This window comes from Xenopus tropicalis, chromosome 7, assembly GCF_000004195.4.
Source record: "Xenopus tropicalis strain Nigerian chromosome 7, UCB_Xtro_10.0, whole genome shotgun sequence".
In the NCBI taxonomy this organism is placed as follows: Eukaryota; Metazoa; Chordata; class Amphibia; order Anura; family Pipidae; genus Xenopus; species Xenopus tropicalis.
The window spans coordinates 102,634,849-102,660,451 of record NC_030683.2 but is presented as its reverse complement, the minus strand read 5'-3'; the positions used below and the strand labels follow the sequence as shown (position 1 = coordinate 102,660,451).

The following is a 25,603-nucleotide window of genomic DNA, read 5'->3' as shown; positions in this document are numbered from 1 at the left end:
GAAAGAAAGAAAGAAAGAAAGAAAGAAAGAAAGAAAGAAAGAAAGAAAGAAAGAAAGAAAGAAAGAAAGAAAAAATATATAGTTCTATGATACTAATGATATATTTATTAACATTCAACCATAGTTGAATACAATGAGAAACTATAGGAGAATACAATGAGAAATTATAGGAGAATACAATGAGAAACTATAGGAGAATACAATGAGAAACTATAGGAGAATACAATGAGAAACTATAGGAGAATTAAATGAGAAACCAAAGGAGAATACAATGAGAGACCAAAGGAGAATACAATGAGAAACCAAAGGAGAATACAATGAGAAACCATAGTTGAATACAATGAGAAACCATAGGAGAATACAATGAGAAACCATAGTTGAATACAATGAGAAACCATAGGAGAATACAATGAAAAACCATAGTTGAATACAATGAGAAACCATAGTTGTATACAATGAGAAACCATAGGAGAATACAATGAGAAACCATAGAATACAATGAGAAACCATAGGAGAATACAATGAGAAACCATAGAATACAATGAGAAACCATAGTTGTATACAATGAGAAACCATAGGAGAATACAATGAGAAACCATAGAATACAATGAGAAACCATAGTTGTATACAATGAGAAACCATAGGAGAATACAATGAAAAACCATAGTTGAATACAATGAGAAACCATAGGAGAATACAATGAAAAACCATAGTTGAATACAATGAGAAACCATAGGAGAATACAATGAGAAACCATAGAATACAATGAGAAACCATAGTTGTATACAATGAGAAACCATAGGAGAATACAATGAGAAACCATAGTTGTATACAATGAGAAACCATAGGAGAATACAATGAAAAACCATAGTTGAATACAATGAGAAACCATAGGAGAATACAATGAGAAACCGTAGTTGAATACAATGAGAAACCATAGGAGAATACAATGAGAAACCATAGAATACAATGAGAAACCATAGTTGTATACAATGAGAAACCATAGGAGAATACAATGAAAAACCATAGTTGAATACAATGAGAAACCATAGGAGAATACAATGAGAAACCATAGTTGAATACAATGAGAAACCATAGGAGAATACAATGAGAAACCATAGAATACAATGAGAAACCATAGTTGTATACAATGAGAAACCATAGGAGAATACAATGAAAAACCATAGTTGAATACAATGAGAAACCATAGGAGAATACAATGAGAAACCGTAGTTGAATACAATGAGAAACCATAGGAGAATACAATGAGAAACCATAGGAGAATACAATGAGAAACCATAGTTGTATACAATGAGAAACCATAGGAGAATACAATGAAAAACCATAGTTGAATACAATGAGAAACCATAGGAGAATACAATGAGAAACCGTAGTTGAATACAATGAGAAACCATAGGAGAATACAATGAGAAACCATAGAATACAATGAGAAACCATAGTTGTATACAATGAGAAACCATAGGAGAATACAATGAAAAACCATAGTTGAATACAATGAGAAACCATAGGAGAATACAATGAGAAACCGTAGTTGAATACAATGAGAAACCATAGGAGAATACAATGAGAAACCATAGAATACAATGAGAAACCATAGTTGTATACAATGAGAAACCATAGGAGAATACAATGAAAAACCATAGTTGAATACAATGAGAAACCATAGGAGAATACAATGAGAAACCGTAGTTGAATACAATGAGAAACCATAGTTGTATACAATGAGAAACCATAGGAGAATACAATGAGAAACCGTAGTTGAATACAATGAGAAACCATAGGAGAATACAATGAGAAACCATAGAATACAATGAGAAACCATAGAATACAATGAGAAACCATAGAATACAATGAGAAACCATAGAATACAATGACAAACCATAGGAGAATGCTATGAGAAACACTTATTCTTTCATTGAATTCCAAAATTCCCGACTATTGAGTTTTCATGAGATAAACCATGAGATAAGTTTTTCTCATTGAACTGAATCTAGCCCATTACAAGCCCCACTCCCCAAGTACTAACTTGTCAGTCTCAGTTACTTAACTGCTTAGGAACTCAGTGCTGAAATATGTCCTCTCTGTAGTTCTTTCCGCAGTTGACAGACAAATGTAAACTTTTGTAAGCTAATGTTTTAATATTTGCACATAGAGGACCCTTTAACCCCCACTGATTTCTCTGGCAAAAGCTAGATATACTTTCTGCATTCTGTTTAAAAACAAAAAGGTACCTCATCACTAAGTGAGCAACAAATCTATCCTGGATAGCCCAGACTGGCAATCTGTGTGTTCTGGCAAATGCCAGAGGGGCTGCTGTAAGATGCCACAGACAGTCACTATTTAGTGGGCTGGTGGGGCTGGTTGGGCCTCTTGGAATGTCAGGGCCTGTTTTGAATACCAGCTCAGGCCTGTATATAATGAAGAATTTAGCCAAGACGTCAGTTCCCACAATGCACTACACACCTTCACCACATATGGCAATTGGTGTCTTTACTGGAATAGAGGTGAATCTTGCTACATTGCATCAAGAGATTAGGGAATCACCATCAGCTCAGCCGAGAATAGTAATCAACAGGCCCATGCTGTTTTCAATAGAAATCACACTTACAAATAATTTTAACATCATTAAAGGAGACATATCCTATAAAAATTAAGAATGTACCAGTGAATTATACTCATCTAAATATAGAAGGATTGTGCTTTAAAAAGTTGTGTTTCAGACTGATTGTTGAGAAATTCCACCAAAACCCCACTAGCCCCGCCCACCTGTTCCACTTCCTGCTGGCTGAATTCTCTGGATGTGCAGGGGACCCGGCGACTCTCAGCACACTGCACTGTAGGATAGGAACCAATCAGCAGCTAGGCTGACCTGATAGGGAACTGAAGCCTTTCTTTGCTTGTATGAGTGCAGGGCTGTGATTGGCTCTCCCCCTTCTGCCGTGCTTCTGGCAGGGACTGTTAGGACACGCCCACTCTTCATTTGAGACACAGACAGAGAAGTGATAGGATCTATAAGTAGCTCCAATAAAGGGGCCATTTTTACAGATAGGATTAATTTTTAGCCCAAAGTGAAACCAGCACCGTATATTATTCATAATTTCCTACAAAATTTGAGTTTTTTCCATTAATCCAATATGTCTCCTTTAAAACCATTTAAACGATATATAGGTGTTTATTTAAGGTGAAGGCAGTGAGGTTGGGGAATGCCCTGCCGAGTGATGTTGTGATGGCAGATTCTGTTCATGCCTTTAAGTGGGGCTTGTAGGATTTCCTGAACAAGCATAATATACAAGACTAATGTGATAATAAAATATACAATTAGTATAGATATTTGTATATAGTTTATATATGTGTGTTTTTTTTAACCTAACTTAACTATGTAACTATATTGGAAAGTTGATTAGCAAAGAAACTATCATGGTTGGGAAAGTAAGCTTTATCAGAAAGGTCTATGTAAATACAGCCATAAGCACTTACAGTAATGCTGCACTATCAAGAGTCCTCTATCAAAAGAAACACAGGTTTTCTTGTCTCTGTTTTTGTAAACATGATGTTCCAGTGTCTGACTTCCTCTCTCAGAAACAGCCTTAATTCCCGTGGCGAAAGTCTGCACAGTTCTCTCCTCTCTCCTGCTCCCCCCTCCCACCAGAATGCTAAGAACACCCTCCCCCTCCCTTATGAATGTGTAGTCTCAGCTGTAACGGCTTGACTGCAGGAAGGAAGCCACTTAAAATGGCAGCTGCAATCTTAAGCAAACAGAGAAAGCTTCTAAAGCTGTTTACTCAGGTATGGTAATGGTTTCTGCAGAATAAATATATTGTTCTAGGTGGCACTAATGTGGCAAATCTATTGGCAGTAAAATGCCAAGATGACTTTCCTTCTCCTTTAAAAACAAAAATAAAAAAGGCTTTAAGATGCTTAGAATTACATCTTCACTATGCAAAATATTTGTGAAGATTTGGCTAAAATTCCCCTTTCACATTATTCTTGCATCCTACAGCGCCATAGGAATGTCGAACGCTGTACCTACTTATGAGAGTAAGTTACTGGAAAGCAAATGGCCCAGACTAAGGGGCTGATTTACTTACCCACGAACGGGTCGAATGGAGTCCGATTGCGTTTTTTTCGTAATGATCGGTACTTTGCGATTTTTTCGTATGTTTTGCGATTTTTTCGGATTCTTTACGAATTTTTCGTTACCAATACGATTTTTGCGTAAAAACGCGAGTTTTCCTATTCATTACGAAAGTTGCGTAAAAAGTTGCGCATTTTGCGTAGCGTTAAAACTTACGCGAAAAGTTGCGCATTTTTCGTAGCGTTAAGTTTTAACGCTACGAAAAATGCGCAACTTTTCGCGTAAGTTTTAACGCTACGAAAAATGCGCAACTTTTTACGCAACTTTCGTAGTGGATACGAAAAACTCGCGTTTTTACGCAAAAATCGTATTGGTAACGAAAAATTCGTACAGAATACGAAAAAATCGCAAAACATACGAAAAAGTCGCAAAATGTTCGTTTTCAAGTCGTAACTTTTCCAATTCGGGTCGGATTCGTGGGTTAGTAAATCAGCCCCTAAGTGTACCAGCGAAAGCGATTTCTGGATGTACTATATATAGATGGCAAATGCAGTGCTTAATCACATCTGTCTTGGTGGTATCTGATGTGGGGAGAAATCTGTCCAAGCCTGTGTCAAGTAAACGCTCTATACATAGTGTGAAGGTAGCTCAATATTAGTTATCATTACTAATCTCTGCATCCAGACGTGTCACCCGGGGATGAAATCCACCAGCTGAGATAAATCCTTCAAAGAAAAGTCAGAAACAGGCAGAATTCAATTACCTCAGGACTGTCAGATGCACATTTAGATTTGCTGAGATTTAACTGGACTGGACTACATCCATAGAAAAGAGAACTTTCACTTAAACGTAAAATAAAAATGAACAAATGGGCTGTGTAAACCTTTTACAAGACTAGAAGAGACCCCAGTCTCCCCCATTCTAACTGATCTACAAACCAAGTAATGCTGGGAAAATCTTACAAGTGAGCAGTGAGTCACATTGACAGCTTATAATTGTGGGTTACCTTGCTCCTCTACTTGCCAAACCATGGTGCTCCCCAATCAGTTTGCTTAATGGCTGTGGGTGTAGCTGGTAAATTACCTGCCAAGGCCAGGGCCAGGGCCAGTCTTACAAGTTTACTGGCAATGAAGATGCCTGTGATGTCATAGTGCTGCCCCTTTTCATCATCACCCTGCCCCTCCCACATCACAAACCACCCTTTTTGTCTATGTTTCCCTGCTGACTGATAAATGTATTCTAACAAAGATGCAAGTGCTCTGAAAATGAACACTAATGGGCAGGCCTGGACTGGCAAACTGTGGATTCTGGCAAATGCCAGAGGGGTTGCTGTAAGGTACCATAGACAGTCACTATTTATTGGGCCTGTGGGGGCTGTTTGGGCCTCTGTGTACTTGAAATGTCAAGGTCTATTTTGAATCCTAGGTCCAGACCTGCTACAAGGCATCCTGCACTTGTGGCAGGGCATAAATGACCCCTGCAGAATATAAAAAGCAAAGCAGTCATTATTTGCAATCATTAATATTTTTAAAAATAACTTGAAAATATGAAATTGCATAGAACTAGATTTTCTTTATGCAAAAAAACTGTTTTTCGTATGCCAAGTTTTTAAGGCACAATCATAGAATATATAGGAAAATATATCAATGTTTCCCCTACACTCACTCTTTAACAAGTAAAACATTAGAATAAAACTGAGTGCTGTCGGGTCTCTCTAACTGTGCGGCAATGTGTCCCCCCCATGCTGTTCAGCAGATGCTGTATCTGTCCAGATTTATTTTGATCACTTCAAAGGTCATGCACCAAAGAATTTTCCTCACTTTGACACAGTTTTATAAGAAATGCAGATGTTTCGGATAGAACATCTAGTAACAAAGGGTTCCACAACCACAATCTGCCAGGTGCAGGACATGAATGCCCAGTTTTTTTGCACAAAACATCCTGCCAACATGTAGAATCCAGACAGTTATACCAGAATGCCAGTGCAGGAGTAAGCTATATACCTGCTATAGGAGCCAGCATTATAAAGTTTCAAGCATTAAGCTTGCCCATACAATGCAACATGCTGGTAGAAACCATATGGAAGACGGGTTGACTGTGGAGGGGAGAAAGCTACAAGCTACTCAGTTCAGTGGGTGAAATTATTACACCTAGAATAAATAAGAAGGCTAAAATGTTCTCTGTCTCTGACCATCAGTCCATGGTCAGTGTGGGGTGTCTTTAAGGGAGTGAATACCCCAGTGAACAAAGAGCTAACAACTACTGTGCATCTCTTAAAGGCTAATGCACCCACACAGAGATCATTTGGCTCTTCCCTGGCTATCCACAGCCCTCAGCAACCACACCTCATGGCATACACTAATCTGCACTGATTTGATTGCAAATCATTTCTTAAATTCATAAATATTTAAATGAAATATGGCAATACAAATTAAATTAAATACAATACATAGTGCAAGAGCACTATTCAGCTTTAAGACCTCAGTATTGAACTGGGCCTAGCATGTTTCCTGTTTCTGGAGTAAGAAACTACACCAAACCTTAAATGAAACTCTATTTAAAGGGATGGAAATAGGCAATACTGGGGGAGGCAGTTGCTGCCCTAAAAATAAAAACGGCTAGAAATGCTATATTTTATATAATGAACTTATTGAACCAGCCTAAAGGTTCAGCATTTCTATAGTACTAATGGTCCAGACCTTCAAAGTTGTCACAAGGGGTCACCATACTGAAACCTCTTAGAAGAGTCTGGGACACTGCACATGCTCAGTGTGCTCTGGGCAGCTGCTGAGAAATACAGTATTTTGTGAGTGGGTCCCTAAGCTCAGGTAACTGACAGTAGCACAGAGCATGGGCAGGGAATCAGCAGAAAAGAAAATGGGGAGCCACTGGGGCATCTTTGAAGGCACAGATCTTCCCTGATAAAGGGCTGTGGGGTACAACATGTTTGCCATACTGCTTTAGTTCTCTTGTAATCAGACAGTACCAGAAACTTCTTGTTGGTTATGTTAGCAAATCTGAATATGCCTCATAGACCATTGACATTCTCCTATACTTATCACTTTTTCCAGCATCTTCTCAGTAAAAGAATATTACAGAATGAAACTGAAAAAGATATGAATAATTTGTGAGCAAAACATCCCCCATACACACACATTAATACATACCCTTCAAACATTTTTATACATTAAACATGCCCCCCCTCACCACTGCTTGTTTGCTCACTCTTTCTGGTCCTACTTGCTTTCGCTGACTTGCACCCCTACCCCTCCTTCTGGCTCTTAACATAGTCATTAAACTAACCAAATAGAAATGATTGGGCACATTTACTTATCTAGATGCAGTGTGCAATGTGCAATTTCGAAGGCAATCACATTTTCCATCAATGCACTGTTTTTCCCCATAATTATAACTGATTTAAATAGGTGATTCTCTTGATGCAACTGCGAGTGTGCTTTGTGCAAATTGGGCACAATTGTACAGAATATTTCTGGCGCCATTTCTGGTATTTGGCGCACAAGTGGCGTGTACGCCCCATTCTTTTGGCGCAAATGTACTGCTCAGCATCGCCTGATTCGGAGGGGAAGGCAGGAAGGATTGAGCTGCGCCGAGCATAAATATATGAAAGTACCTTTGATGAAAGTGGTTTTATGCACAACTTACTGTGGGAAAAAGCGCAAGTTGAATCTCAGTCCCAAGCTTGTTTGTGTTGCCAGAGTAAAAGGTTAAAGAAAACCTGGATTACAAGCAACTAACCAGATACCAGAAACCAGTGCACACTATGGGGCCAATTTGCAAGTGAATGCAGATATTGGTTCTTTCCTCATTCTTTACTTACCTCCCTTGCAGGTGATACAAGTTTCTGCTGCATTCTTTGTTTTATTTTGTATACCATGTTTCAAATTTATGTATTAAAAAAATAAAAGACTTAAATACGTGTGGCCATCACTTTTAAAAGTTTCTGATTGAGCTCATTGATCAGTTCTGTATCCTTTTTTTTGTCATGGAATTCCTAGTTGACTTCTAACATCATAATTAACAACAATATATACTTTATTTTTAGAATACACATGTTTCAGTGAGTCATGTGACACAAATTACATCACTAAGCACTGTTTTTAAATCATGACATCACTAAGCATTGTTTATAAGCTATATTTGGATATTCTTGGCTCGTGTATTATAAGTATATAGTTCACATTTATGTGTATTATATACAAATCCTGGTGGGTGCGAGCTGGAACCACACTTTAATTTAATTGCAGAATACCCAATCCATTAAAAAACTAATATTTAACAAAGGCACTAAGCTATAGGTGAATTGACCAGTACCAAGCATGCACCTTTTATTACATAACCCCAAGCCTTGTTGTAGGATACGATTCCATAAATACAGTAGTTTGTATCCTTATTACACCAACTCAAAGATGTATTAACAGATACAAATATTTTAAAGAATAAAAGCAAGACACCCATAATTTTGGGATTATATGGCTAGTCTGACTGGAAGGATTCTTATTGATGCAGAACGTACATTTTTAATTGTGTCTATTTTTGCAGACAGCCAGAAGTGAAATGCATAAGCATATGATTATCATGAAGATTGCCCAGAACAGCCATCCTTTGCATGCAATGGAAAAGTCTATTGATCTTCTGTGCTTTAACACAACAGGCATTCAGAAAAATACATACTGTATGCCTCAATGCAGGGCACATAAAGTTCAATCAAATGATTACTGAAAAAACATATTTACTTTACAATGGCCACTAAAGAGCAACCAAAAATCTACATCTATTCCTAAAGTAGACAGTATCCTTTGTATAGGGAACCATATTGACCCATTTTGTGCTGGGTCTCTGATTATTCTTCATATCTCAATTACTACTGGACACATATTAACGGACCTTTTCCTGCACTTATATATATAAAAGTTCCCGATAAACAGCACTCACGATATAATTAAATCTCAGGCGCCTGAGTGCAGTCCTCTTCAGCGTAGATAGTCAACAACAATATGAATCGCATTGCTCAGGACTTATAACAAAAATGTAGTTTATTAAGTTTATTAAGTGTAAACTACATTTTTGTTATAAGTCCTGAGCGATGCGATTCATATTGTTGTTGACTATATATATATATATACAGTATATATATAAAAGAACAAATGGAGCACACCCTATAGAGAATCAAAAGCCCTGGGTGCCGGCAAAAATGGTAATAATAAAGAAACAGAGAGCCGCACACACAGGGACTTTGCAAAAAATAAAGTATTTAATGAAAAGGATCCGACGTTTCGAGCACTAACGGTTCTCTTCCTCAGGGACAAACAAAGTCACTCTCTGTTTCTTATATATATAAAATGAATAATGACCAAGGTCAGGAACCACTCACACAGGACTTACGAGAAATTATATCGATTTATTTGAAGTGAACAGACAATTAACGTTTCGGCTGTCACACCAGCCTTTGTGACAGCTGAAACGTTAGTTGTCTGTTCACTTCAAATAAATCGATATCATTTCTCGTAAGTCCTGTGTGAGCGGTTCCTGACCTTGGTCATTATTAATTTTGAATCTTCTTGGTAATTGCACCCAGGCGAAGTATCCCTTTTTAAAAGTTAGTGCTGGCTTCCCATGATCGATATATATATATATATACACATATTAATATATTTATTACACCTCAATCCTACTAAATATCGAGGATGGCTGGGGGCACTTATACCCACCCACTGCACGTGGGGGGGAGTTAGACAGTTCTTAGGGTCCACACTACATCCCATTTATGACTTTGTTTGCACTGATACCAGTTGCTACACAACTTACTGCTATTCCCATTTCTGCTTCTGTTAGTATAATAATTCTGCCTCACAGAATGCCAATTGCCTTGTGTGCCAATCAAAGGTTAGTTCTGCAAAATAAAAAAATCAGAAATATAATCTCATGTCACTCATGTATTATAAATAATGAATAAGGAATACATGCATGCACAATGAGGCTACTCTGACAGCTCCATCTGCAATGCTCCCTGCACATCCCTCCAGAATGCCAAGGCACATTTCCATCTCTTCGTATTATCAGCATTATCTGGACAGCTCAGCAAGTATGTGTCTACAGAGCGGAGGGACAATGTCTATTCCCTTTCTTCCCTCTGGGATTTATTTGCAAGCAGTTGTTTTTTGTATTACACAGAGTTGTCACTTTAGGATTGAGACAGGAGTTGATCACATGATCTGTGCTTCCTGTTCCTGTACATAGAATGTAGGAAACTAGGCACCATTTTGCATTGTGCTGTTGTATGTTGCTGTGGCAGCCCTTATTAAAAGCCTCTAATTCACAAATACAGTAGCTCCTCATTTATTTAAAAGTTTCCCAGTTAAAACTGCCTCTGTTCAAGACAGATAAATAGGGCTTGCATGTCTGGACTTTTTAATTTGCAATGGATCATAATTATTTTTTTTAAGTTTTCATTGCCCAGAGCAATAGTGTCCATAGAGTTCCATGTGGAACCCATCAAAAAGGATTGTGTGCAATCGCCCCCCATGTGGGCTGCCAACTTGCTTTGATCTGGGGATGTGGCCCATCAGTCAAACAAGTAGCTTGCCAGAGACTAGGTAGGCAAATGGCGCACTGGTCATATATGCTCATACTCGAGTGATTCACTGAGGTAACATTAAGCAACAGAATCAAAAACCATCGTGTTCCATCATTGCATGGGCTTATCTGTAAAGCACTGCATAAATTGATGGCGCTATAATAATGATAATAATAATCAGGATGTTTTTTCCATTGCCTGCCATATGCCATGTTTTTGGTGTGCAATAAAAGGCACAATGTTTGCTCAGGTGCGGGAACTCAAACTAACCAATAAGATGTTTGTGTTTAAATGGGAGACCAGCAAATGCTAGATGCTGATTGGCTGCTGTTGGCGATTAGAACTATAGCAAACTTTGGACCTTTTAATACACTACTCACTATGGGCTCTTAGGTCTATTGCATATGGTTCAATTGCAGGATTTTGCCAGTAGCATTTAAGATGTATTGCCAAGATACCCTAGATTTTCTAGTGCCTGAAAAGTGCCAGTGCTTTCAAGAGAAAGGGTGTCAGGGCATAAAAATAGTCCTGCGAATCACCATAGGTTGTAGTGCGTGGTTATTTAGGGTTATTTTTTAAATGAATACTCCACTGAAATGAGACCTGAGGTGTATCTGGGGAATGTTGGGTCAAATCCCCATCTAGCAGGACCCTCACCAAATATTTCTGGCTATCAGACAGCAGTTCTCAAGATAAGAAGGGATGTCTGGGGTTGAACAATATTTTCTATTATTAATGAACAGCAAAATCTGGTAAGCTTTGGCAGTCTATGAATTCTGAATTTGTAATTATGCTACTGAAGAAAAAGCATTATGGTGTACCCCAAAATGTTAATAATGTTAATAAATTTGCCACTTTGCAGGAACAAATGCTTGCATTTCTTTATGGCATTGAAAGAAATTCAAAAAAAAGAAAACTTCAAGAATTTTAAGTATTTAAAAAAGCCAGAATGCTAGCAATGACTATGGAGAAAATAACTCTGCAAGTCACAAGAGCAATCTGTCACTGTCAGTAGCCGGAGGGAGCATTTTATGAAGGAAAAGATGTGTTTACAATATTTTGAAGTCATTGTGCTTTTATCTTCAGTGGGGGAAAGCAGACCCCACATCTGTGTGTGTGTTTGGGGGGAGAGGCGAAAGCACAGGGAGAAGTTATAAAAAGTTTTTAAATTTGCCTTCATCGTTTTAGTGGTTCAAATCAACCTCAGTTTTGTGTGTCCATGGTGTATAGCCTGTCCCCCTATCAGTTTGCTGTTATATATATATATATCATGTCTGGTTATCGTACCCCCTTAAAGGTTTGTGTTCTGTTGCCCATTATGGGTTCTTCTAAGCTGCACTGGCTGCAATATGTGACGCACAAAAATCCAATGATTTTATACTGTTTTGCAACAATGGTCCAAAAAAAAAAAATAACCACCTCTGCTGTTACAGAACATCTGGGGTCAAAGATGATCTCTTTTTTTGTTATGCCTGTGAACTTCAAGGTTTAAATATCAATATTGTTTTCATGGCATTATTATAATGTAATATGTTTCCTTACTGTTTATGTTTTGTCTAAACCCTGAGTGAATTCTAATCATTTCCCTAGTGATAACTGCCCTGTTATTGTTTAATGAAAAATTAGTGAAATGGGGAATTTTTACCAGGTGTATTGGAGCCAATGAGTGTTTCTCACAGCTTCTTTCCAGGGCCAAATGCATTGGAGTCAATGGGCTTTTTTCTCTGCCCAAATGCGTTGGAATCAATGGGCTTTTTTCTCTGGCCAAATGCACTGGTGGCAATGGCCATTTTTTTTTGGGTGTGTGTGTGTTTTCCCACATGAAAAAACACAATTTTTCTTTGTGGTGAAGCAAATCACAAAATTCTAGCGCAGATTTACAAAAATTTTCACCAATTACAAAAATGGGAGTTTGGCTATGAATCTCATGAGAGTATCAGGAAAGAAATGTGCTCATCCCTATTTTCCTGGTATGGAATGTTTATGAATTGAAAGGCAGACTATATAATTGATAGATATAGACCATCTGAAATCTTTGGTCCCATACAACTTAATGGTCAGGACCCCACCCCTGCAGTGACCAGCACAGCGGGCCCTCTGTCTTGTTTTAATGACATGTGCTACTATCATTTTATATTTCCTGGGGGAAAGTTTGTACCCTGTTTCTGTTTTCTAAGAGCATGTAGCCACCTATTATAGTTTAGCAAGGTGTCATTAACAACAGACTTTCAGTCTCTTTAAAACAAAAGACCATTGTGCACCAAGTAACGTAGTGCAAAGGAAAGGTAAGTACCTGCCTAAATAGGGTGGTGCTATCCCTGATGTTGTGAATGCAGGCAAACACATAGCTACTCTAATGTCAGGCTGGAGAGAAAGCAGAACAAAAAAGCAATTACAAATCCACATAAAAGAAAAAATTAAGACAAACTGCAAATTGCCTTAGATTAGAATGGTTACCATCAAAGTAGATTTAAAGAGGAAGTTTATGCATTAACATTTAACACAATGAAAACAGTGATATCCAGCCTTGTAATTGCTCTTCTTTTTCTATTTTTTATTTATTTGCCTTTCTATTCTGCCTACTTCTGCCCAGTTCAGGGTCACCTGGGATGCAGAAACCAGATAAATTCTTAGGCTGGATTTGTATTGTTAATATTATTGTATTGTATAGTTTATTGATCAGACACTCGTCTGTTATCCAGTCTGTCAGTCACACCACTGTCTGATTGCTAGGGTAAGTGACACCGCAGATATCAGTATCAATTCCAGTCTGGAAATCTTAAGAGGAAAATGTTAAATAAATCAAACACCACAAAAGAAAATGTAAAAAAGTGTGCAAATGATTTAAAAAAAATAAAAAAAAAAATAAAAAAAAAATATATATATACCACGGAATGAGCTACTACTTTATTAAAGGGGATGTAAACAAAAACAAATTGCCTAATCAAATGAAATGTCATTTAAGTCCTAAACAGCTTTCCTGAAAGAAGTATCTGAAACAATGTTTCAGAAGCCACATCTCCTTCAGCCAAGACTCCATTTGCACAAAGCCTCACATGCTTTTTCATGGGTCTGTTAATCAGCTGGCTTTTACTACATTGTTACAGTTGCCAAATCCACCAATGCAGAGAATAGCACAAGGAGAAACTGCTTTCAGTGGCCATTACAATCACAAATACCTTAAACACCACAAAACATTTTTAATGAAGGTATATTGGAATCTCTTCAAATACAATTTTTTTCATTCAGCAAAATGTCATTTTTGGCTTTGCATGCCCTTTAAATCCCCCATATAATACAGTAAGTGGTGTAAATAGTTCATGATAGTTTAGCAAAAGCTATCAATGTATTACAGTATATTTTTTGCCAAATGTTCTTCCTCTGCAGTTCTACTTAGAAAATATAGAGAAAAAGAAGATCATATATGCCTATTTATTATTCATAGACTGTTCCATTCAGGTCTTACCCACAGTTACAGAGACTGAAGAAAAACCCACATAACTGATTATAGTAATATCTTATTTATAGGACAGCAGCTGAACTACAAACCCTCCTTTTGATCCTCAGCCACCATAAATGAATAACCCTCCAGTGAAACTTGGGGACCATGCCCTTTATTTCCAAGGATAACGTGATCAAGAGCTGGTGAAACTGGGCAATCTGGGCAATCTAGTACAACATGTATTTAAAAAAACAGCCCAGGATTATATTCCCTCGATTCTAGTTGTCTCTTCTGTTTCAATCCTGATTTTGTTCCACTTTGTCCCTGTTTTAAGCTGGATAATATATGTCATATGCCTATTTCCTATATTCATGTTACTGCTAAATATCTAAATATCAGTTATGCCACCAAATACACTCTCCCTTGGAGACAAATATATCCCGTGGTGTACTGTTAAGGTGCCAATACTGTCCCTACAAGTGCCAGTTATTATTAAACCAATATAAACCAATACCCACTTTATTAAAACCAATTTTAAAAGTAGGAAATCTATGGAGCAGAAATAATAGGTATTTTGTAACTGTTCTGCAACACATTTTGTAGACTGTAAACTCAATGGTGCAGAGACCTCAGAGACCTTATTGTAACTTATTGGAAGTCATAGCACTTATGCTTCACATCTCACACAGTGCAGTACAGTGCAGTTTGTGTTCTGCCCATGTAAATCACTACACTTTTGGTGCTATATACATTTTATATATATATATATATATATATATATATATATACACACACATATATATATATAGTCCAGAGTGGGGAGCACACCCATCAAACAAATTGATACCTTGGTGCCAGAGCTAAGGTAGTTATAGTAGTAGGTAATGACGGCACTCAAAGGCTTTGCGCAAAATAATAAAAAGTCGAAAAATCACATATCAACTGCAGGTGGTGAGGATTTATTCGTCCAACGTTTCAGTCTATTACTTGGACCTCCCTGACGAAAGTCCAAGTAATGGACTGAAACGTTGGACAAATAAATCCTCACCACCTGCAGTTGATATGTGATTTTTCGACTTTTTATTATTTTGCACAAAGCTTTTGAGTGCCATCACTACTATATATATATATATATATATATATATCATTAGACACAGCACAATGCAAGGCAAGTAGCTCTCATTCAATCATTTAAATACTTTCAGTACTGTTACAGTCAGGGTTTCTACTAATAGAGATAACCCAACTGCATCCCTCACCTCCAGGTGAAGTGGCTGCTCCCGAAACGTGTGCATTTCGCCTGACTTACCTTTATGGCTAGTGTAGAGCACCAGCAGGGCCACCACCGCACAGGTCATCAGGAACAGCAGCACGGAGAGCCCAATCTCTACAAAGCTCCAGGACTTTTTGGCGGATTTCGTTGATTTCTCTACTATATCCATCTGACTTTCTGACTTCCCCATTATTGTAACTCTTGAAAATAAAGAGAGAGAGAGCGGTGCCTTTAGGCATTAAGGAGTCATTGCCCGACCAGGTCTTCTCGCAGGAAGGTGTGGGGAGAGCAGGAGAGAGCAGGGAAGAGGCGCTCATACACATGCAGAGGGAGGGGACACTGGCACCGACACCGAGATGGAGCAGCACTGACACAGGCTAAACACACACGCCAAGGAATAGAATAGAATGAACAGGCTGACAAGGGGAAAGGTGGGAGGAGGGGGAGGGAGCTTAAGAAGATTGGAGGAAAATAATAATATTATAGTAATTCAGCTAATAAACAAACAGAGGCTGTATTCTGTGCGCATAAAAGAATTGACTTAGAAAGGCAATTACATGTATTTTTCCATTTGGTTGTCCACGGCTTTAGCTACCTCATTCTCCATGTCAGAAAGGTGCAAAAGTCACCTGAAGTTACCGGGATAGAAAGGCCAAGCTGGGGTCTCCCAGACCGGCCCGCTGCGCCAGAGCGGTGACGCAACGCTCCGCAAACATACAGCGCAAGTAGCGCTCTCACAGCCGCAGCCTGCGGAGAACCTCCATGGGGCTGGCCGGATCCGTCTACTGCAAAGACCACACGAAACGCCAGCAACGTCTATAAAAGTCTCCGTGGGTCGCAGTGGGAAAGGTTCAGAGCATTTCAGCCTCTCTCAGTCTAGGTCCATGCTGGCTCTTTCAGATGTGGCCACTTCGCTTCTAATGATCAGACAGAGTCCTATTATATTGCAAAATCCTCCTTATTTCTGGTCTGGTGCGGCTGCTGCAGAGTTGCTCTGGCGAGCCGCCCCCCCTCCTCAGACCTGCTTAGCCCAAATACAAACTTCGGAGCTCAAATGAGCTGTTCAGAGCCTGGGTCGAACTATATTCTCCAGGGGGGTGGAGAATAAGATGTTAAAAAGGAGAGGAAAGAAAGAGGATGGCTTGGGAAGGAGTATTCGCTAATGGGTTTGGATCCCGTCAAGTTAAGCTGTGGGTGAGCCCTTGTACTATTTGTGAGAAGGGGCTGCCCCTATCCTGCCTTGCAGGGAATCTGAGGTTACAGCTATGCAGCCATGCAGAATATTATGTTCCCTGCTAGTAGGGTACCTGTGCCTGCCTAGTCTTTGGAGCCAAGATTTAGATCTCTGGGTCTGAGTCCTCTCATCTCAGGTGCCTGTGAGCCCCATGGATTGGGTGCTCTCTAACATTTCTGCAATCAGAACAGCAGAATTGTTCCACAAACAAAATGGTAGTAAGGGTATTACATAGTACCTGAGAGGATTAGTACTAAACAGGCATTTATACAAAACCTTTAGTATAGGTACAGTAATTGAGATACAGATATATTTCCCAGTACCTGTACCTTGTTAGAGCAGACCAGCTTTCTTAATTAATCTAAACTGTGTGGTCTTTCTTAGGGAAATGATTTGCTTGGCGTAGGCCTGACATACCACTTCCTACAGTCACTAGCCCAATAGTACCAAATGGGGCACAACCCCCCAGACAGGTTCTTACAACACAGCCCTAAGCCCCTCCCCTCACATGTGCACTGTACCCTTTAGAACAGTGGTCCCCAACCTTTTTTGCACCATGGACCAGTTTCAAGCAAGACGATTTTTCCAAGGACCGGGGATGGGGAAGGTAGAGGGGTGGCGCAGCTAGTGCATAGTATATAATTTAATAATTACATATATAATGTAAATATAATTATTACATTTTATATTATGCACTTTATTATTGTTATTATTATTACAGCTTAATAAAAGTACTTTGGTCCTTGCCGTGATCAGTAGAAACCTTCCGGGGCTTCGCATAGCGGGGAGTTGGGACCACAGGTAATTGGAACCAGAGGTGGCCCGGTTCAGCACAGCCCACGGCCCGGCACCAGTCCCCGGACCAGTGGTTGGGGACCCCTGCTTTAGAATATGTTACACATAGCCATTACTTCCCATAGCCCCCAGGCAAGACACTGCTGGCAGCTACTTGGGGCCGTATCTCATCATATGGCGTAGCAGTGATGTTGGCTGGAAAGTGACTAAAGGTGGCCATACACGTTACAATTACAAACTTTCCTGTGACCATTGGTTGCAGTAAAGATCATTAGTACTTTCCTTTTACGTTCATGGCTAAATCATCAGATATGGAGGTAGAAACAATAGGAATTCTACCCTTTTCTGACGATTCAGCCCTAAATGCAGCTTTTGCTTGGGCACCTTTGAATATGATTGAGACGACAGACACCCAAGGGTTTTTGGGATATCAGTCGTCTCGTCAATCCACCATACACGCACCGAATATTGTACAAACCTTCATTTCATATGATAATATTGGTGCGTGTATGGCCAGTTTTACACCGGGCAAAGAACTGATTTAAGCAAAGCAAAGTTAGCTCTCTCTTATCTTTCTGTAAACCACCCTCAGACATGGCAGGTTGGTTTCTCAAATTCAAAAACATTCAAAAGCTGAAGTTTTTTAATTGCCAATAGCACAATTTTCATTCCCTCAGGTAACTGCACATGGTAGTAAATCCGTTAATGTTCATTTCTCTGAGCGAGGCTGTAATTGGCATCCTTTGCACTCTCACTTTAGCTCTAGATCACAATGCAGGAATCCTGGGTTATCCCCAGCAGTGCAGACTAACGATCACACTGATTGTGAGGGTCATAATGCAGCTCCCCACCCATGCTTTGACCAATAAGTGGCATCATGGGAAAAATAACCCTTCTAAAACCCTCTCTTTGTAAATGTATCCCTCTAAGCTTTTGCTTTTGAAGTAGGCAAGTGACAATGTTCCCTAAATACACTCCAGCTGTGTGCCACTAATGTATCCCATGTGCTCTGTGACTGAAGTGACTGGAGGATGGTTTCCAAAGTGCAACATTTTTATGCCATACCCACTTTTTGGCCACTCCCCCATTGCTGTACACCCAACCAACATCACAGCCACATATTTTAATCTTAATAAATTTCCCCAAAATAATTTTATACATATTTCTTCCTTCCTTTGGCAACAGAAAAGCTGGCATGAGAAGGTTGAAGGATGTGGAAGAAGGGAAGGGCGTCAGGGGACAAAAGATCACTCATCCATCCTGAAAAAGCAATGATTGGCTGGGGGTGGCTCCGTTGCCATGGGGACGCTTGTTAGGGTATATTTTCCACAGGGACAGGGAATCTGAAAGGTGGTCAGTCCCTCTGAAACAGGGATTGATAGTAACCTTAACATATAGGCTAATATTTTACAATTTAATTGGTCTAATTGCACTGATCTCCCCAAGCAATCTATAGTTGGATCCCAAGGAAAGATGAAAGATGTTGTGTCACCCCAAGTTCCATTTGCATGTACCAGTGACCCAGTGACACTAAACAGCATCAGATGATTATATATTTTTCATAATGTGTTGGGGTGGGTTTCTCAGTGAGATCTGGGGTTTGATTTCCATAGTGCTTCCTGGGAGTGTTAAAATTCCATGTGCCAATAGACTAAAATTAGAAGTGGCCTATGTTTGATGTGTGCCTGTTGTTTTAACTGTATTTGTTACATGCTGTATCTAGAAGATGTCGGATTGGGTCATTAGCCCTGCTGGCCTGCAGTGATGGGGGCTTGAGGTCAATTCTGACCATCTGTGTGGGGCTGCTCTAGTTTCCTCCAACAATCCAAATAACCACAGGCAGGTTAATTAGCACTTTTTCTTGCAGAAATGGAGGACTGAGTTTAACGCAGACCATGGCTCTATCCCCAAGGATTTTTTAAGCTCTCCTGTTGTCTTAATGTGTTTCTTATACATATTTCTCACAGTCCAAAAAATACAATCAGGCTAATTGTCTCCTAATGAAACTGATGTGTGTGAATGTTGACTTGAGATCATATTTGGAAGCTTACTAAGCAGAAGTGATGAGCAAATCTGTCCCATTTCACGTTACCAAAAAATCAGTGAAACTGCCAAAAAATAGGCAACAAATTTTACATGCATTTTTTCATGTGACTTTTTTTTTTACTCCAAATACATTAAAGTCAATGGGCATTTTTTTGTATCAGCAACATTTTTTTTTCGTTGCTGCAAATTTTATTGCAGCGAGTTTCCGTAAAAAATTAGTTGATGGCAAAATGCAGAATTTCACTGCGACTCCATGCCTAATGAAAAATTTGCTCATCACTACTAAGCAGTACTGATTATTTGGTCAAATTTTTGGCTTACTGGGACAGATATGGATATACCAAATGAGACTTCAAAAGAGATCCATATTAACAGAATGTCCTTGGATGAAAAAAATCCAGTGTTGTCAATATTTTATATTCTTCGAAACAAGACAGGAAATGTTTTAAACACAGCAGTTATCTAATATCAGTTATCAGATACTCTTAGCAGAACTGTGACCTGGCAGAGTCTTAATATGAGGGGCTTGATTTTTATTCTTTTTGAATGCAGAAAGGTGACCACCTGTTTTGTGTTTGGCTTGGGTATAAGTGTAGAATTAGATTTGAGCCTAAAGCCAGCTTTAAAAACATTGATCCAAAAGAGAAAGAAAGACTTAAAGAGACAGTACATGCCCTTATTTAACATGAGTTCTTTGAATAGGGCTTGTGCTGAACATACTGTCCCAGTGGCAGATGAAGAAGAACTGGTTAGGAATATGTGGTCTAAAAACAAATTCTGAGGTTATAATGATAAGCCCAGTTTGTAGCACTTTATATGTACACAGTGCATGCTTTGGAAAGATGATTGGTCATGTTTTATCAGAGATTAAATCACTGGCCCATGGCCTTACATAATGGTAGTGGTGCACTAAAGTGTTTTGTTCTCTGCATTTATTCCTCCAAGAAAGCTTGAAGACAAAGTGCCATAAGTACAAGTTTCCCATCCACCATGATGAAAAGCAATTGCATACATTTTTATGGCACAGAGCTGATCATAATGCCCCCCAAACTGCCATGGCCCTAAATCAGGGGTCCACAAACCTTTTTACCCCTGAGCAACATTTAACTATAAAAAAAATTGGGGAGCAACACAAGCACTAAAAAAGTCCCTAGAGGTGACCAAATAGGGCTGTGATTGGTTATTTGGTAGCCCAATGTGGACTGGCAGCCTACAGAAGGCTCTGTTTGGCAGTACATGGGGTTTTATGCAACCAAAACTTGCCTCCAATTCAGGAATTCAAAAATAAGCAGCTGCTTTGAGACCACTAGGAGCAACATCCATGGGGTTGGGGAGCAGCATGTTTATAATCTACTGGTTGGGGATCACTGCCCTAAATTTACAATGATTGGTTGTAAGGAAGACAACCAATTTTCTTCTTCAGCCATACTAAAGGTGGCCATACACGAGCAGATCCGCTCGCTTGGCGATGTCGCCAAGCGAGCGGATCTTCCCCCGATATCCCCACCTACGGGTGGGCGATATCGGGGAGCATTTAGGTAAAAAAAAAAATAATCCGATCGTTTGGCCCTGGGGCCAAACGATCGGATTATGTGGGCGGCAATGGGGCAGTCGGATCGGGGACCGCATCAACGAGCCGATGCGGTCCCCGATCCGACCAGATTTTCTAACCTGGCCGATCGAGATCTGGCCAATTTCAGGCCAGATATCGGTCAGCCAGGCCACTCTGCTCTTCCCATACACGGGCTGGTCCAAGGGACCGATATCGGCAGCTATAGTCGGCCCGTGTATGGGGACCTTAACCTGTTATAGGTTAATCACTATGATAACAATCTGTCATTCAAGACCCATCCAATGTCCCTATTGAAAATTGCATAAGCCCCATAGATTTTATTTTTTTCTTCACCCTTGTTTTCATGGGCTTCCGCAAACACTCCAAAACCATTTCCCAATGTGTTGCAACAATTTGATAGAAATATACTGGTATATATATATATATATATACAGTAGATTGGATATGGATTTTTTTTCTGTTATAGAGTGCCACCTCTATTTAACAGATCAAAGGATTAAAAGCATTTTCTCTGTTTGCTCCTGGTGTATTACTGTGATTAGAGGTTAGCACTGTATACTTAGTTTGTCAAAGTATTTCATGGATCTTTGCTTAGTCCTACAGGCACTTAATGGACATTAAATTGTGAATACGCTTGCGGACAGGGATGGAAGATGTAAATTAAAATGTTATGTCCTGTGTCACATATGTGGTTTCACATTCTCACTAACAACCAAGTAAAAAAAATAAAGCTCATTATTTTTCCTGCTTAGAATGATAATTAAAAGTGTGTATTTTGTTTCACTTACTTTATTATAAATATATTGACATGATGGAATATATGTACTGTGCCATAAATTGTTTGCAGTAAATGTGCTTATTTATTAATGTGTGCTTTCCGTCATGATGCATATACACAAATTGTATTACATTATTTATAATAAGACACTGTAGTGTTTAATTATGACACAGGGACAGTGTGCAAAGTGCAAAAAACAAACAAAAGTGCACCTGGCGCCTCTGAACTGACTGCTGTCAGTGCTCCTGCCCACAATAATGGCTGCCTTTGCGCATAATACATAAATTGCTTCCTTAATGCTACCAAACCATCTTCTCAGTCCAATATATGCACATTACTGTCATCGAAGAGTGTCCCTATTCCTTTAAATGTAAATAGACTGCGATGAGATTTATAGTACCATTGGGACTGGACCACACTTTCACATTGTAGTGACTGTACTACCAAAAAGGGATTCTGTCATGATTTTTATGGTGTAGTTTTTATTATTAAATTAGACTGTGTGCATTGCAAAATTTATTCTTGAAGCAATAAATGTATTTTTTTTTAGCTTTAATATTGGTGTGTAGGCGCCATTGTACCTCGGAGCCAGCGCTACACATTAGAACTGCTTTCAGGTAACCTATTATTTCTCATTCTGTAACTGGAGAAGTAATGGCCTGTGTTTTACTATTGAGCACTATTCTCATATCTACCACTAGTTGGAGCATAGGAGCATTTTTAGTAATGCAGCTGTCATTGAGCTGTTATCTTGCTACCTTCCCATTGCTTTGCTGATCAGCTGCTGGGGGGGAGTGGGGGTTGTGATATAACTCCAAACTGCAGCTCAGCAGTAAAGTGTGATTGAAGTTTATCAGAGCACAAATCACATGGCTGAGGGCACCTGGGAAACTAAGAATATGGCTAGCGACATGTCAAGTTTCAAAATTAAGTATATAAAATCCATTTGCTCTTTTAAGAAATTGATTTCAATGCAGGATTTTACTGGAGGAGGGCTAGCAATGGGACCCTTTTAGGGGTGGATCACCATTAAGTTAACTTATATTATGTTATAGAATGTCCTATTCCTAGCAACTTTTCTATTGGTTTTCCTTTTTTATTTTATTTCTGAATTATTTGCTTTCCTCTTCTAACCCTTTTCAGCTTTCAAAATGGGGTCACTGACTCCGGCAGCCAATAAACTATTGCTCTTTGAGGCTACAATTTCATTGTTATTGTTACTTTTAAATGCTTAAATTTAATTTCCTCTGTTCATATTCTAATCTTTCATACAAACCACTGCCCGATTGCTAGGGTAATTTGGACTGTAGCAACCACAAAGCTTCTATAATTCCAAACTGGAGAGGTGCAGAATAAAAAGCGAAATAATTGAAAAACCACAAATAATAAAAAATGAAGTCCGATTGAAATCCAAATAGTTTAAGAATACCTCTCTCTACATTTTATTAAAAGTTAATTTAAAGATGAACCACCTCTTTGTAATATGTACTGAAGTGCTGCTGATGCAGCCATAATATTGTAGACCTTTAATGCTTTTGCCACTTCTGTTGGATGCATTCAAAAGTTGAAAAGACTGCTAGTGAGTCCCCAGGCCTGGTAAGTCTTTGAGAATGCATTGTTTAACTATTTATTAAAGTGGCCCTGCGAGCAATGTGGAGTTATTGTAGGGGACCGTCATGAGTGTCCTCATACAGGTAAACCATCCTACAGGTTGAAGATGGAGCATCCAAGGATCTGGACTTTGCAGAACAGTTTTTGTCTCTATTGTAAATTATGGTTATACAGAGGGTACAGACATTACTCAAGTGCTTCCTAAACTGTGGGGGTCCCAGTCTAAAGGCCAGTTACATTGAGATTTGGGCAGAAAAGGTTTGAAATCTACTACAGGTATCGGACCTCTTATCCGGAAACCCGTTATCCAGAAAGCTCCAAATTACGGAAAGCACGTCTCCCATAGACTCCATTTTAATCAAATAATTCAGAATTTTAAAACTGATTTCCTTTTTCTCTGTAGTAATAAAACAGTACTTTGTAATTGATCCCAACTAAGCTATAAATAATCCTTATTGGGGGCAGAACAATCCTATTGGGTTTAATTAATGTTTTATTGATTTTTTAGTAGACTTAGGGGCTGATTTACTAAGACACGAATTCCGACCGAATTGGAAGAATTCCGATTGGAAAACGAACATTTTGCGACTTTTTCGTATTTTTTGCGATTTTTTCGGCGCCTTTACGACTTTTCGGAAATTATCGCGACTTTTTCGTTACCAATACGATTTCCGCAAAAAAACGCGAGTTTTTCGTAGCCATTCCGAAAGTTGCGATTTTTGCGTAGCGTTAAAACTTGCGCAAAAAGTTGCGTTTTTTTCGTAGCGTTAAAACTTAAAAGGCGCGACGTTTCGCGCAAGTTTTAACACTACGAAAAAGTTGGTAACGAAAAAGTCGCGATAATTTTCCGAAAAAATCGCAAAATACCGATCATTACGAAAAAAACGCAATCGGACGCATTCGGCCCGTTCGTGGGTTAGTAAATGTGCCCCTTAAGGTATGGAGATCCAAATTATGGAAAGACCCCTTATCCGGACTACCCTTGGTCCCCAGCATTCTGGATAACAGGTCCTATACCTGTACAATGATAACTTGAAAACAGTGGAGGAACTTGATTATGAAGGTATCTTTAGCAAATTATGATTTTTGCAATCAAGGTGCTCTAAAAGCAGAATTACATTGTCAGCCTGGACCTGATAAAATCATCATATACATTTTATTACTCATCAATTATCTGGTCAAAATTGTGGAAATTGGAGGACTTTTTATTTGTACTTCAACAACATTTGTAATATTTTGTAATTACGTTAACATAAAATCACAACTTTGAAAAATTTCAAAGCTTTATAAACAGAATCAAGGGAAATCAGGTAAATTGCTGTAGTAAATTCCTGCTTCAGTGCTTTATAAACAGAGCTTCAAATACAGGTATAGTATACCTTATCATGAAACTTGTTATCCAGAAAGCTCTGAATTATGGGAAGGCCATCTCCCATAGACTCCATTTTAATTAATTAATTTACATTTTCACTGTAATAATAAAACCGTACAAGTATGGGACCTGTTATTCAGAATGCTCGGGACCTGGGGTTTTCTGGATAAGGGATCTTTCCATAATTTGGATCTCCATACCTTAAGTCTGCTAAAAATAATTTAAATATTGAATAAACCCAATAGGATTGTTTTGCCTCCAATAAGGATTATTTATATCTTAGTTGGGATCAAGTACAAGGTACTGTTTTATTATTACAGAAAAAAAGAACATAATTTTAAAAAACTAGAATTGTTTGCTTATAGTGGAGTCTATGGGAGATGGCCTTCCTGTAATTCAGAACTTTCTGGATAACGGGTTTCCGGATAACGGATCCCATACTTGTACCTTGTACTTGGTTCTACCTAACATAAAATTCATCCTTATTGGAGACTAAACAATCCTATTGGGGTTAATTAATGTTTAAATGATTTTTTAGTAGACGAGGTATAGAGATCTAAATTATGGAAAGATCCCTTATCCAAAACGCCCCTGGTTCCAAGCATTCTGGATAACAATAGTCCCATACCTGCACTATGTTATTTTGTAAGTATTCCATATATACGGTCGGCAAATTCTCTTTCCATAATATAATTTATATTGTAAACATTGTGTGCAGTATTGGATGCACCACATCATTTTCTGTTTGTAATCTTTAGGGTTTTTTTAGCTAGTCTAATTTTATTCTT

The 25,603-nt window shown here is 38.8% G+C and overlaps 1 protein-coding gene across 3 annotated transcripts in view; it reads right to left on the bottom strand.

The window, feature by feature from the left end:
• mmel1 (membrane metallo-endopeptidase-like 1) overlaps positions 1-16,498 on the bottom strand; it is a 75,969-nt gene extending 59,471 nt beyond the window's left edge. The window contains exons 1-2 of one of the 3 annotated variants that reach the window (XM_018095273.2): positions 16,002-16,498; positions 15,443-15,606 (exon numbers count right to left, since the gene is read on the bottom strand). In XM_018095273.2, the coding sequence (XP_017950762.1) occupies positions 15,443-15,606; positions 16,002-16,006 (169 nt within the window). In that variant the 5' untranslated portion in view covers positions 16,007-16,498. 3 annotated transcript variants of the gene reach the window in all.
• Between the last annotated feature and the right edge of the window lie 9,105 nt (positions 16,499-25,603).